The sequence below is a fragment of the Saimiri boliviensis genome, chromosome 6 (genome assembly GCF_048565385.1).
Source record: "Saimiri boliviensis isolate mSaiBol1 chromosome 6, mSaiBol1.pri, whole genome shotgun sequence".
In the NCBI taxonomy this organism is placed as follows: domain Eukaryota; kingdom Metazoa; phylum Chordata; class Mammalia; order Primates; family Cebidae; genus Saimiri; species Saimiri boliviensis.
The window spans coordinates 75,855,750-75,870,484 of record NC_133454.1 but is presented as its reverse complement, the minus strand read 5'-3'; the positions used below and the strand labels follow the sequence as shown (position 1 = coordinate 75,870,484).

Below are 14,735 nucleotides of genomic sequence, written 5' to 3'. Positions count from 1 at the left end.
GACATCAGGTGTAATTGCCTATTAGTTTTCTGAAGACAGAGGCTTAAGGATGGGCTGCTTGAAGATAATTTGAAGTAGATGCTCAAGTGATCAGAGTTGCATTTCTTGACACTCCCCATTCTCCTCCCAGCACCACACCGTGGGGTTGCTGAAAGAAAGAATGTGTTATTGGGAAGAATGAAGGGAGAAACATGAGGGAGGATATAGTGTTTTTGGCTGGGTTGCTTTAGTTAACTACTATACATTATCTACCCATGGGATACATCTATCTGGCCACCTTTGCCAAATCAATTCCATTATCTCTGAATTTAAAAAATGTCTCTTGCTCTTAACTAGACTGCTCACGGTGCATCATTTGTTGCTTAAAATTCAGTGAAAGTATTATTAATAATAATATTTTCAGCATTTGACAAAGCATCTTCACATATTATATCTCCTTCATTTTTCACAATGATCTTTTGAGGCAGATTTTAGTTTACTCCTTTCACATTTGAAGAAACTAAGGCTTAAAAATGGTTAGATGCTTTGCTGAAGGTCATATACAGACATATGGCAGAAATAGTACCTCAAACCAGGATCTTGACTTCTTGTGTAGAATTTATTCTATGACAAAAGAACTATAGGTCCATGTAGATTTCACATCTTCTGAACCTTCTCACCATCTGTTGCCATTACAGTCTCCTCAGCAGCTGTGGTGGAAGGTATGGACAATAACCATATGTCCTCTTGGAGAGTAAAGCAAAACTTCCTTGGCTGTTTTGGACCTGTATTGTTTCTTCTTCCTTAGACTATGTTCTGGGCTGACTTCTGCTCCTTTCCCTCACACTTAGAGGCCGATTCTTGCTGTTATTAAGGCTGTAAGACCAGCCTGGCTACATCTTTTATGCCTAGAATGTGTATGACTTGTCTCACATCACAAGGCCCTCCCAGGCCCTGGACCCAGGTATTTTTGAGTCCTTTGTTTGTCTCTCACCTGAGAGGATTGTGGTACTTGAGTTATTGGGGATACCAGGGAATTCACATGATCCCTAAATCATTCCTTGTCTGCCCTGTTACTTGATGACTCTGTACTTCCTACCTTTGGCCGTGGGGCCCTGGAGTTTCTCCCCTGGCTCTGCAATAGCCACTGCTAACATGGAGACAGGAGAATGGCTGCCTAGCTTGGAGGTCAAGGGGTGTGAGCTGTGGTCTGATATTGTCACTATAGAGAGCTATGACCCTGGGAAATTCACCGTTTTCCAGACCTCAGTTTTCTAATTAAAAAAATGAATATATTGAACGTAATGTGTGGTAGGAACATGAATAATGTTGTATACTCTTAATTCAATAACCTGAAAAGAGGCGCTGGAGGGCACATCTGCCAATGTCTCTCCTGATCTCAGTAAGGTTGTGTGGTATAGAATTTTTGGCTTTCACATTATCGTTATTACCAAGAGCTTTTGTTTATAACAGGTCACCACAACGCTGAACTTCATGTCCATCCCTATACAACATCAGCTTGAAAAAGCAGAAAATACAGGAGATGGTAAAGCAGACAACCAGTGACATATCTGGTAGAGAAGCAAGTGAAGTGGACAGGAATATCCAAGAAAGAGCCTGATCAGTGTTGGAGTTATCAGGTACCATATGTTATTCTGTAAACTTGACAGTCGCATGAAGCTTGGAAGAGTGGATGTCTCTAAACCAAGGGATTTTTTCAGATGTTAGATTTTTTTGGCAATTTTAGATGAGGCTTAGTGGGATAAGATGGGAACTACTTGAGGTCAGCATTGATTAAATCAAGCACCTAACTTCAGGACTTGGGGATATGAGCTCAATGGGATGATTTTTACTCAGCAACAAGCCCTGGGCATCTACTTAAACCTGTTTATGTGAATTGCCCCAGGTCACATATACTGTAGAATATCTAGTAATAGAAACTGGTTTCTGAACTTCCTGTCTGATGCATTCACCACTGGGCAAATCTCACCCAAGGCATTTACCACTAACTTTCCTCTTTGGTGTTTGAAGACCTTGTAGAAATATTGACTAAACTCAAAATGATTTTTGACTCTTTTCTGAGAACTGTACAGGAGAGTGATGTGGTGGGGATAATGTCAGTGAGAGCATATGTCCTGAGCTCCCAATTGCTGCATTACTGAATTTCACCAGCCTGCCTTTCTTTGCAATGTCACTTTGTTCTTCCATGTGAGATGATAACCATGTTTTTTCCCAATGATTCTGTTCTCTTCCCACGTACTTTCTTCCTGGCTGGTATCCCAGAAGGGACTGCTGCCCACATTTGGATCTCACTTCCCTTTTGCTTTATGTTTTTCCTGTCATTGACTGGGAATGGTGTCCTGCTTTTTCTCATCCGGACAGAACGCAGCCTTCACCAGCCCATGTTTCTTTTTCTCGCCATGCTCTCCTTTGTTGACTTGGTCCTCTCTCTCTCCACACTGCCTAAGATGCTGGCCATTTTCTGGTTTGGTGCTACAGCCATCAGCTCCCATTCCTGTCTTTCCCAGATGTTCTTCATCCATGCATTTTCTGCCATGGAGTCAGGGCTGCTAGTGGCCATGGCCCTGGACCGCTTTGTGGCCATTTGTAACCCACTGCGTTATGCAACCATCCTTACACCTGTTGCTGTTGCCAAGATTGGAGGCCTGGTGGTATTGCGAGGGGTGGTATTGACTATCTCCTTTCCAAGCTTGGCCCATAGGCTGCCCTACTGTGGCTCACACACAATTGCTTATACCTACTGTGAGCATATGGCAGTTGTGAAGCTGGCCTGTGGGGCCACCACGGTGGACAACCTCTATGCCTTTGCTGTGGCAGTCTTTCTTGGTGTGTGGGATGTGGCCTTTATTGCCTATTCTTATGGGCAGATTGTGAGGACTGTAATGCATTTTCCTTCACGTGAGGCACGTGCTAAAGCAGGCAGCACATGTACAGCCCATGTCTGTGTCATCCTCTTCTTCTATGGACCGGGCTTTCTTTCTGTGGTCATGCAGCGCTTTGGACCACCCACAGCTTCTGCTACCAAGGTCATCCTTGCCAATCTCTACTTGCTCTTTCCCCCGGCACTGGATCCCATTGTCTATGGCATCAAGACCAAGCAGATCCGGGAGCGGCTGTTGACGATTCTGAGCCCCAAGCGGATTGAGCCTGCCTCAGTATAGTTACCATCAGCTGGACTTCAGGGGCCAGGGTGGTCCTCCCTCACTGGGTGGAAGCCCCATAGCCAGGTCATTTATCTTGTGGAGAGAGTAAAAACAAAGCAAGGAAAGTTATCTTAGGTGTTTGGAAGTTAGGAAATCCCTTCTGAGGCCTGTGATATTTATATAGTAGGCTGGAAAACTAAGAAGGGCTTAGTTTTCCAGGTATCTCAATTGATCAATAAGCAAGAAATTTTCATGATAACTTTACTTCTGAAAGTTTATGACTTATTTGTGCTGATAAGATAAATGCATCAGGTAATACGATGGCTCTGAATTCATGTGTCTTAGGAGATCAGAGAGATGAGCTGGACATATGAAAAACTGGGGCACCTCCCACCACCGCAGCTCTCACCCACAGCCAGTCCATGGGAAGAGATGGGACTCTCTACCACCTACTTAGCTTCAGAGAAAGAAGGGTGGCAAAGCACGGAGATAATTTTGAGTTCAAACTTATGAGAGAAATACTTTAAAATATTCGTGCTCCATCTGACTAGAATTGCAGATTAAGCTTCCTCTGTATATTCCCAGTACTTTTTCATTCTGTTTTTGAGATGAATGGCTCTCTATGATACCTATAGTTTTATTTCTTCATTTTTAGTCTCAGCTGCAAGACTTTGAGTTAATCATACTTGTAAGCTTATTGCGTACGACGATTATTGTTCTGATTCTTATTCTGTTTATTTTCTGTCTTCATTTTTTACTCTCTTGTTCATTTCCTTCCTACTTCCTACCTTTGGCACTCACACTAATGTGTTTGTGGTATGTCCTTATGTATTTGCATATCCCTGAAATATATTAGTATTGTTTGAGTGTTATGTATTCCTTATATACATAAATGCTCTTTTTTATTTCCACAAATGTATATGGTCCCTCCAGCCTGTTTGTCCAGGCTCCTCCTGATAGAAATGCTTTTCCCTATCCTTATTCTTGCCGTTTCTTTTTAACTTTTTTTTTCTTTTTTCTTTATTGGGTCAAACTCTGTTCAATATTCTTGCTGTTTCTACGCATGTTAAACCTCAGTTCAAACCTCATCTCCTTAGAAAAGGTTCTTCTAATTACATTAAGTCATTTGTTTTCTGATCTCAGAGCACTGTGTGTTTCTTTTATTATACATCATAATTTATAATTATATATATTTTTTGTTGCATAAATAACCTCTGTCTGCATTCCTACTAGATAGTGATTTCTACTGTATTCTTAAAATAGTTCCTGGCATATAATATGCTGTCAATAAACGTGTGTTAATAAATAAGTCTCATTATTTTAAAGGGCTATCTCACTAGCATTTTTCTTCATTAGTCACATTAACATAGTATGTGCTTTTGAATAAATGATTACATATATTTTTTATGACAGTGGACATTCAATACATTTCTGTTGAAGAAATAAAAAAAAACCAACATTGCTGTAACAATCACTACTAACACTATTTCCTTTACTGCAATTATCACTGCAAGCATCACCTTAACTTAGTCTTTGCAAAAGTTGTAATTTCAAATGGCGATATTTTGGATGTTGGGAAAAGGCATTGGAGGACATAATTACTATTATAAGACAGAATCACTGTTATAAGGGCTTACAGGTCTCTAAGTACTCTGAGCAAACTAGCTCTGAATAATTATATCCTGAATATGTTGTATTAATGAGAAATCTTGATAACAAAGGCAGCTCCTGTGTGTTAAGCTCTTACTACATGGTACCTAGAGTCCTTGAAGTAAAAATTTTGCACATACACTTTTTCACTTAATAACCATAAAATGCAAATGAAGCTGATGCTATTATTCTTATTTTATGTCTGATACAATATTATGCTTCCTACTAAGTGGGGTCATTTATTTTCTCATATCTCTTCTACTTTTGGCGTCCTGGTGAGTTTAGTGTCTTTATTCTCAAATACAATTTTCAGTTCTTTCCTGTAAAAGCAGACAAACAAACAAATAAGCAAAGACTGGTGCTTCTTTGAGGTTCATGTCATTCACTCATATCATCTTCTGCCACTCCTGGTTACTGTTATCTTTCCTTTACTTGCCTTCATTAAATGACGAGATGGTCAAAATCTTCTCTGTTTTTTTTCCACCCATGATCCTGGTGAGAGACATCAGCATTTATGAGAACAATTCATTAAACATTCTGGCTTTTCATATTCTGTTTCTTTTTTTTTTTTTAGTTTTTTCATTTTTTTTCATATTCTATTTCTTTATTACCAAAGATACCTACCTCATCTATGCATTCTCATGACACATCTTTGAACATCTGTAGAGATCACTGAATTTTCTTCCCTGAACATCTGCCATCATGCTTAGCCTTGTAGTCTCCATTTTTCTAGGATGTCATTTCGTTAATGAGATTTTGATCATATCTCAATCCTCCGCTTAAAATCCTGCGTGGATGTCCATGGCCCTTTAACATGGCCTAGAAGACCTAGTATGCTTTGGTTCCTGCTTATACTCCAGGCTCAGTCCTGAGTACTACAATCTCTAATTTTAAAAATTCTTTCAGGTCTTTGAAAATACCAGTGTCCCTTTTCTCCTGCTCATGGTTTGTACACTCAGCCTATCTCCATACCGCCCTTCACTTTAACCAAGTCTTCTGGTCACTAACTTAAATTAGGGAGGGCTTTCCTGAACTCCCCACACTGGGGAGGTCCTTTTATTATATGCTTTTAAAACATAGTTTTAATATATAACACTTATTAACTGTTATTAATTCTATGATCTTATACTTAACACATATCATCCCATGAGAACCATTTTATCATATCATTTGTTTTTTCCAGCATCTAATAGAATACATGGAATTAGTGTATATTTAATATTTATTGAATAAATCAATAAATGGGGCTCCCCACAAGCTGTGAATGAGATTCTTGTTGACTGGATGCATGGAAGGACTGTGCACTGGAAACATTGTTCCCAAGGAGAATGTGGCCACTGGCTGGAGTGGGAAGCTGCTTTAGTCAGAGATGGGACTAAGAGAAGGTTCTAATTATGATGGGAAAATATGATAAGGAGGCCTCAGCCCATCTCATTGTGAACTTCCTTGGATGGACTGTTGGAGAAGCCCTATTTGTCCCACATGTACAATGGCAATGGGATTGAGGCCCTTGTGTTTGTCACAGTTCTATACAGGAGAAGCAAAGTGCTCAACTCATATGTAGCAGGCAATATTTGTCTTAGATTGACTTCTTTAGAAACAGACTCTGAACAGAGATTTGCATGCAGGAAGTTTGTTATGATGTATATATGGTAACAATGACTGTCACGGAGTGAGAGGAGTGAAATGGGCAGAAGAAATTAAATGATAATCGAGTTGTCTTAAGTACCTTAGCTAACCCAATGGGACCTCCTGAGCTGGAATGACTCTTCAGTGTTGTTTAAGATGAAGAAAGGGGGCCAGGACTTTGTATTCTTATATCACCAGTCATTGGCTATGAGTTGCTTGGGGAAGGAAAAGTAACCTTGGGTGAGACTGCTCTCTTTGGCCAAAGAAGAGTGACTTAGTTATGAACTTCCAGAAGCCAACACTCCTAGCACCTGGAGGAATAGCACATTGAACCATAGCATTCACTAAAGAATTTCCTGGGGTCTAAGATTGCTCTGTGAGAATGAGGAGTCTGAGCTCACAGAGCAAGGTGAAAATCCCCAGCTCATTGCAGGATGTTTCCTAGCACCATCAGGAGGTACAGGCTTAGGGCTAATGACCAACACTGAACAGATGTGGGCCACCTGGTTAGGTGCAGGAGCCTCTTCCTGATCGGTCTTTCTGCCCAATCACCCATCCCTGTGGGCTGTCTTCAGCTCTGTGCTCCTCCAGTCAATCTAGGGGCTAATTTTGGCTTTGCCCATGTGTGTCTGTGAGTCTTCTGGGACCTGCAGGTTGGTAATAACATCCTGCCTGCCCAGTGCCTTGCTCACAGTCACCATTGCTGCCTTGGGAAAGTATCAAGAATGACCGTTCCTTTTTGGGGTGATGATAGAACCAGTGACCCCTGGTGCACAGGAATTCAGGTGTGAAAAATGAGGTCAGTTTGTGGGCTTATGGTTGGGAAAAAACTGTAGCAAGCTGACTTCTGCCCTTTTCATAGCCCTTGTGATGGGTTATTTTTTGTCTTGGCTAGTGTGGCTCTGAGTCTCCCAATACCTCTTGTCTGACTCTTCTTCGTAGTCTTATTTCCCCAAGTTAGAGTAGTTGTTCTCTTCAGGCCTGACTTCTCAAAATAAAGCCTCTCCTTCTAGTTTCTTCAATTCAGACACTAGCAGGCATGGAGGCTCTTCTGTGAAATGTGACCTATTTCTCTATCCTTAACCTCCTTCTTAACAGTGGCCTGGACCCTGTGACAGTGGGAAAAACAGAAAGATGAGGAAGAATACAGACGGAGAGAGATTAGGGGAGGGCTCATTGCTGCACGTTAACTTGTGTGCCTACAGATGCCTACCAATCTCTTTAAGGCTTCATGATCAGCCTGAGGCATTCACAGAACCATTTAGCATGGTTTCTAGTTGGCATCTTCACCATCACGTATCATGCATGTTGGTATAGTTGATTTGTCTCCTTTACCCAAGTCTTGCCAGAACTAGTACACATGTTTCATATCTTTGGGAAAGTTTAGCTGTACAGACCTCTAGGGATGATGTATTTGATGTCCTCTGGCATTTAGAGATGGCAATGCAGCACTTCTGAATAGAACATCATCTTCATCATTGCTACACACAAGTTAGGGCAGAAGGCCATTGTGGGGATTGAACAGGGAACTCAGGGCACTCCTGGAGATGAGCAGGGAGGGCTGTAGTGGAACCTTCCCGAGTCTAGCAATTTTCTCCCTTTCCTAATTCTCTCTGTGTTGCTGAGTCTCCCTCTAGGCTGACCCAAGACTTCATTTAATTAATTAATTAATTTTTTGAGATGGAGTCTCATTTTGTTGCTAGGCTGGAGTACAATGGCGCAATCTCGGCTCACTGCAACCTGTGCCTCCCGGGTTCAAGCAATTTTCCTGCTTTAGCCTCCCGACTAATTGGGACTACAGGTGTGCGCCACCATGCCCAACTAATTTTTGTATTTTTAGTAGAGACGGCATTTCACCATGTTGGCCAGGATGGTCTTGATCTCTTGACCTTGTGATCTACATGCCTTGGCCTCCCAAAGTGTTGTGATTATAGGTGTGAGCCACCGTGCCCAGCTAGGTTGACCCAAGACTTTAAAGGGCACATCCTTAAAGAGAGTCCAGAGACCAGGAGGACAGTGCCCTGTGCCAGGCTTACTTTATTGATTATGTGTCTCAGATTTGTGCAGTAGAGTTCTGCCTCTTACTTCTTGATTTCTCTATCTTCCTCTCTTATTAGGTCACTATCATGAACCCACTATTTCTGTGTCTTCCCCTACTCTTTTTCTGCCTATGTTCTTGCCTCCTTTCCTCCCTACTATCAGAAAGTCCAGGCCACTGCTGAGAAGGAGATTAAAGACAGAGAGAGACAAGTCACATCCCACAGAGGCCTCCCTGCCTGCTAGAAGTAGAAGAAGTGACTACCAGTGACCTCAGGAATCCCCTTATTTCTGACACACTTAGGACTTCTTCATCACTTCTTTGCATGCAGGATAGTGATGATTCAGCAGGGATCTTTCTTCCATGAAGCACTCAGAGCATCACTTAAAGTGAGGACTATCAACACTCAATCAATAATCCCCTCAGATGGCAACACCAATGTCTGCTATGTTATTCCTTAAATTCAGTCTCTGCTATATCAAGTTTTCATGATTTCCACTCTTTTAAGACATTTATTTATTATTTAATCGAATCATATGGATGTTTATTCTGCCAACATTACTGATTACCAACTGCATTTTAGGTGTTTCTAGAGCTTGCCCTAGGGCTGCTGCAATAAGTAAAGCATAGTCCCTGCTTTTTAACGTGCAAGGTCATCAATGCAATGACAAAGTGATAAGGACATTACAAAAGGAAAGAAAAGGAGACACCTTATGCTGTCTTACAGAATTCAAGCACAACTTCACAGAAGATAGCTTGCTTAGATTGAATTTAGATGAATAAATACTAGTTCAACAGCATCAGCTCTTTGCTCAATTGTTCCCTGCTTTCTGGTTAGAGAACTAAATAGAGCTTCACTTTTAGATTCTTGGGAATAAAGTCCCTTCTGCTTTTCTTCTAAGAATCACAGAGGACCTCCTATTTACTTGAATAATTAGTGCTTAATAAGTAGCCGTAGGCCTTTGCTCTAATCTCACAAGCAATGCAGCACAAAAAAGAAGCAGATTATAAAATATTCAGGTTTATGTGACTCTGCTCCTCTGTTTCACCTTCTGTAGTACAGTTTCAGTCTCACTGCTCTATTCACACTGCTTCTATTAAAGCCATGGGTGCCTTCCACAAACACATAGCTGTTCTCCAACTTAGCTATAAAATGAGAAATGAGCTGAAGCTTGTAACAGACAGGGAGTAGCTAAGAAAGAGAATTAACTTTCTCAGCATGTGGAATATTAAGCATTGAAAAGTGATTTATTTATTTATTTATTTTTGCAAGAGTATGAGATTTCCCTGGCGGTCTCAATAAAAATGTCATCTTTGTTTTAAGTTGACTCTTGAAGAAAGACAAAGGCTAGGAGAATTATGCCCACCTGGAATTTCAGAATTTATAGCTATTAGGTGGAAAGTTTGGGGGCAATACGATATTCCCAAACCATTATTGATTTGTGAAAAAGACACACTGAGTGATATAAAGGTGCATAATCCATAAGAACTGAGTCATTCTTGACTTTAAAAAATCTTCACATGTACATGTACATGAACAAAGAAAAATACAGTTGTTTCAGATGACACTGTTTTTTAAGATAAACATTGTAACCAGTTGCAACTTTTTTGTTTTAATACTTGACGGGTGAATACTTGAGGGGTGAATCCCATGGAGAAGGTTAAACAGACAGTTGTTTATTCGATAGTTCTTGTTAACAGGGGGTGTCAGAGACACCCCATGCTATAACATCATGATGAGAGGTAAACATATCAAAAGTTTGAAACAGAGAAGCAGAATCATAAAGACAAAGAAGAAAGGACAGACAATTATAGTTATCTTTTAAAACATTAACGATATTGTAAAAATATTTGCCATTGTTTTCAATGACAAAAATCACAATTACTATTGTCCCAACCTAATAAAAGATGACTAAGATCTCATAATCATCTTTTATTAGTAATGCTAAAAAAAGATTTGTAGACTATACTTTGTAGAGTAACCTATATATCAAGACTTTACATACATTAGTTCATATTTATAATAAATATATGATTGATATTATTCTACTATGAGATAGGGAAATCAAGACTTGGAGAGTTATAGAAGCCTAGCGAGACTTTATTCCTAGAATATGAAATAGACAGAATTTAAACTAACTCTGTCTGCTCATATAGTTTGTGTTTATCACACTGCATTGTGAAGCATCCACCATGCTAGCTTATAATCATGAAATTTAATGAGATATGGTTCTTTAAAACAAGCCGTTAAGATGCTGAAAGGATTTCTATGACAGAGATAAGTCAGAAAGATGTGGATGAACAAAGAAGGATCATAAGATACAGTGCTTCTGACCGTGTTGACCTAACACACCCAATGAGTCCTTTTGAGCAGAAGACAGTAGACTCTAAATTTTGAAGAGTGTGGAAGACCAATTCAGATAAAGGAAATTGAAGAAAGATGACACAGAAGGCATGTGTAAAATAGGATAGTTTAGTCATATAGCTCCAAGAACGTTGGAATGCTTTAGTAAAACATACATGTAGAAATATGTTAACTGTCAGACTAAAGTAATACACAATAGATAACCTTTGAAAACCTTTAATGTAGTCTTAAGAGTATAATTTTATTCCATGCAATAGATTCACTGAAGGATTTTAGCCACAGGAGTGACATGATGACATCTGCATTTAAGGAAAGACCTGACTTAAAGGTTGAAAGTGAATTGGGAGGGTGTTTATAGCAAAGGCAGAGAGATGTAATGAAACAGTCCAGGTGAGAGAAGTTGGATGTTTGACATTGGGTGTTGAGAACAGGAGTGGATATAATAGGTGTTAAAAGTACAGTTAACAGGAATTGGCAAATGGGGAAAAGGGATGAGAGGTAAGAATAAGTAAGGACAGTTTTCAAGTTTCTAGATTGGGTTTGGTAGATGGATAATTATGTAATTCATAAAAATGTTGCCAAAAGTAGGTAGAGCAGATTTAAGAAGGATAGATGAATTAATTTAGACTTGAATATGTTGAGGCTGTGGTATAGCTATTCAGGAAGCAAACAAAAAGAATGATTTGTATTTCAGAAAGAGATTTGACTTAGAAACATAGATTTGAAAGAAATAAAAATAGATAGTTAAAACCATGAAAATGGATGAAGTCAATTCAGAGATAATGTACTGAATAGGAAAGACAGGAGAGGATGGATCCCTGGAATCAGCGACATAATGAGATGGAGAAAATGGTGGGACTGAGGCTATAGGAGAAACAACTCTGCAGTGCCATGCCATGGAAACTGAGGGAGGCTAATTTCAAAAACAGCAGTTTAACTTACACTTCAGTAATGCCAAGAGGCTAAGAAAGAAAACCCTTTGAAGTTGACAGTTTCAAAACATAAGCAACTGAATGGTTAATGCTTATGCATCTCTCCCAAAACAGTGTATGTTTACTCTTATCTCTAAACAAAACTAGACCTATTGTAATTCAGACATATGGATGTCTCACCTGTAAAAAAATTATGTCCACCAAAGATTTTATTTCTTGTATCTGACTTTATTCCCTTTGGTTGCAGTTTTAGTCACTTTATTCTTCTCATGAAGAATGGTAGACAATGTGATCTGGACTATGTGATAATGTACCAGAAATGCAGAAATCATGACTTTGCTTTCTTTTTTCTCTTTCCTCTTCAAGTCATTGATAACGGCCCCTAGCAATTTCAGCTGGAGGCTACCCCAACCTTCTTTTTTTCCTGGTAGGGATTCCGGGTTTAGAGGAAAGCCAGCACTGGATCGCACTGCCCATGGGCATCCTTTACCTCCTTGCTCTAGTGGGCAATGTTACCATTCTCTTCATCATCTGGATGGACTCCTCCTTGCACCAACCTATGTACCTCTTCCTGTCGATGCTCGCTGCCATCGACCTGGTTCTGGCCTCCTCCACTGCACCCAAAGCCCTTGCAGTGCTCCTGGTTCACGCCCATGAGATTGGGTACACTGTCTGCCTGATCCAGATGTTCTTCATCCATGCATTCTCCTCCATGGAGTCGGGGGTACTTGTGGCCATGGCTCTGGATCGCTATGTAGCCATTTGTCACCCCTTGCACCATTCCACGATCCTGCATCCAGGGTTCATAGGACGCATTGGAATGGCGGTGCTGGTGCGGGGATTACTCCTCCTCATCCCCTTCCCCATTCTGTTGCAAAAACTTATCTTCTGCCAGGCCACTGTCATAGGCCATGCCTATTGTGAACATATGGCTGTTGTGAAACTTGCCTGCTCAGCAACCACAGTGAACCAAGCTTATGGGCTGACTGTGGCCTTGCTTGTGGTTGGGCTGGATGTCCTGGCCATTGGTGTTTCCTATGCCCACATCCTCCAGGCAGTGCTGAAGGTACCAGGGAGTGAGGCCCAACTTAAGGCCTTTGGCACATGTGGATGTCATGTTTGTGTCATCCTGGTCTTCTATGTCCCTGGAATGTTCTCCTTCCTCACACACCGCTTTAGTCACCATGTACCCCATCATGTTCATGTTCTTCTGGCCACACTGTATCTCCTTGTGCCACCTGCACTCAATCCTCTTGTCTATGGGGTGAAGACTCAGCAGATCCGCCAGCGAGTGCTGAGGGTATTTACACAAAAGAATTGATCTGAACATATTCTCATTGTTTTCTTCAGAGGCTCCTGCCACGGACATAGCCAGGAACTCATGGCTGGTGCAGATTATATGGATAGGAGTAATTTTCACAGCTACTAGTCCTTCTAGTGTCCCTCATATCACAGCAAAGACTATCCAGAGGCACTTGGCTTCACAGCTTATTGGGATATACCTGTATACCTGGATATTTGTGAATAGTTTTTTCATTCTTTCTTTTGCTCCTGATTCCAACATTTTTCTACTCCTGTGTCAGAGAGACTCAAGGACAGGAGAAATGGATGACAGCTCTGGATGAGTCATCTTTCCTGATGTTGTCCAATGATAGACCATGCAACATTCTCTGAAATTGCAATAGAAAGTCCCACCGTCTGCTTGATTTTAGGTTTAGAGTGTCTTCCAAACCTCTAAGTTTGTGCTGGCAGCCCCAGATCATTGAAATCCTGCATATGAATAGGGTTTCTGCATAACAGCTAAGACTAAAACGTGAGAAAATACCTTTCACTGTAATATGGGTGTCATTTATTTTTTTAAAAAAACACATGGGGTAGGCAGTATAATACATCATAGGAATAATAAAATAGGATTTATTATTATTATTATTATTTATTTGTAATTTATTTATATGTTTGCTTTGGATAAAGAAGAAATAAGACCAAGTACTGAGTATATATATATATATATATATATATATATATATATATATATACTTTCCATACTTACTATATATATATGTGTGTGTGTGTGTGTGTGTGTGTGTGTGTGTGTGTATGGTATTAATAATTGCATGGAATGAAAGCAGCCATGTAATTATTAGCATCAAATAACCATAAAATGTGCTAGATTTGGGTGTTGGCAAACACAGCTTTGAGAGATAAATAAATAAATAAGTAGTCATGCCACTAAAAAATGAGTTTGTCTCTCCTTCTGAAATAGTAGATACAGAGTGATGTCAATTGGATCTTTCATTTCTGTTCATAGGAACTGGGTAAGAACTTATAAGAGGACTGTCACTATTGGTGTATTGCATACTGTCTGTTAGATGTGGCCCTAAGATACGGCTTGACTCTTTTGTTCCTAAAAGGTAGCACATTTTGTTTAGTCCTGAAAGAGGTGAAGTCATTGCTATTTTGAGGTAAGATGCTCAGGTGATGAGAATGTCTTATCCTAGGATTTTATATTGGTAGCAGTGGTGGAATTAGGTAATTAGGTCTTTCTACTTTCTCCTTTCTTTGTAAATTTTACTCTCAGTAAAATACTTTTCTGTTTGAGAAGCAAAGTATTATACTTTTAATTTGGTTGGTGCATATGAATGAATTAGGGAGAACTAGAGTGAACTGTTCTCATTGCAAGAGGAATTACACATTATCATCAGCTTAACTCCAGGTGTGGGACTTAGACTTGCCAGGTTTGGTAAGGTATTCTAGAGAAACTCAGGCTATGGTGTGTCATTGGAATAAACTTTCTTGACCCTAGAGAGTCTAAACTTCATTTTGGTAGGCTATAACAAGTAGTTCATTGCTCTTTCTTTGCATTTATATTACTTACTGATGCTTGATGGTGGGATCTGAGGCAGCTTTCTTGGATTACAGGATAGAAATGTGAGTTGAAGATGGCAGAGCAGTGATACGGACAAGCTGTGTTCCTGACA

General features: G+C 40.1%; 2 protein-coding genes across 2 annotated transcripts; both read left to right on the top strand.

Annotated features, from left to right (window-relative positions):
* Positions 1 to 2,201: 2,201 nt before the first annotated feature.
* On the top strand, positions 2,202 to 3,161 carry LOC101039875 (olfactory receptor 52K1-like). The gene has a single exon (XM_003923812.1). The coding sequence runs from the start codon at positions 2,202 to 2,204 to the stop codon at positions 3,159 to 3,161; it is 960 nt and encodes a 319-aa protein (XP_003923861.1).
* Positions 3,162 to 12,087: 8,926 nt separating this feature from the next.
* LOC101028567 (olfactory receptor 52L1-like) lies at positions 12,088 to 13,078 on the top strand. Its single transcript, XM_010334217.2, is given in 2 exon segments — positions 12,088 to 12,174; positions 12,176 to 13,078. Coding segments are annotated over 2 exon segments (990 nt in total).
* The last annotated feature ends 1,657 nt before the right edge of the window (positions 13,079 to 14,735 follow it).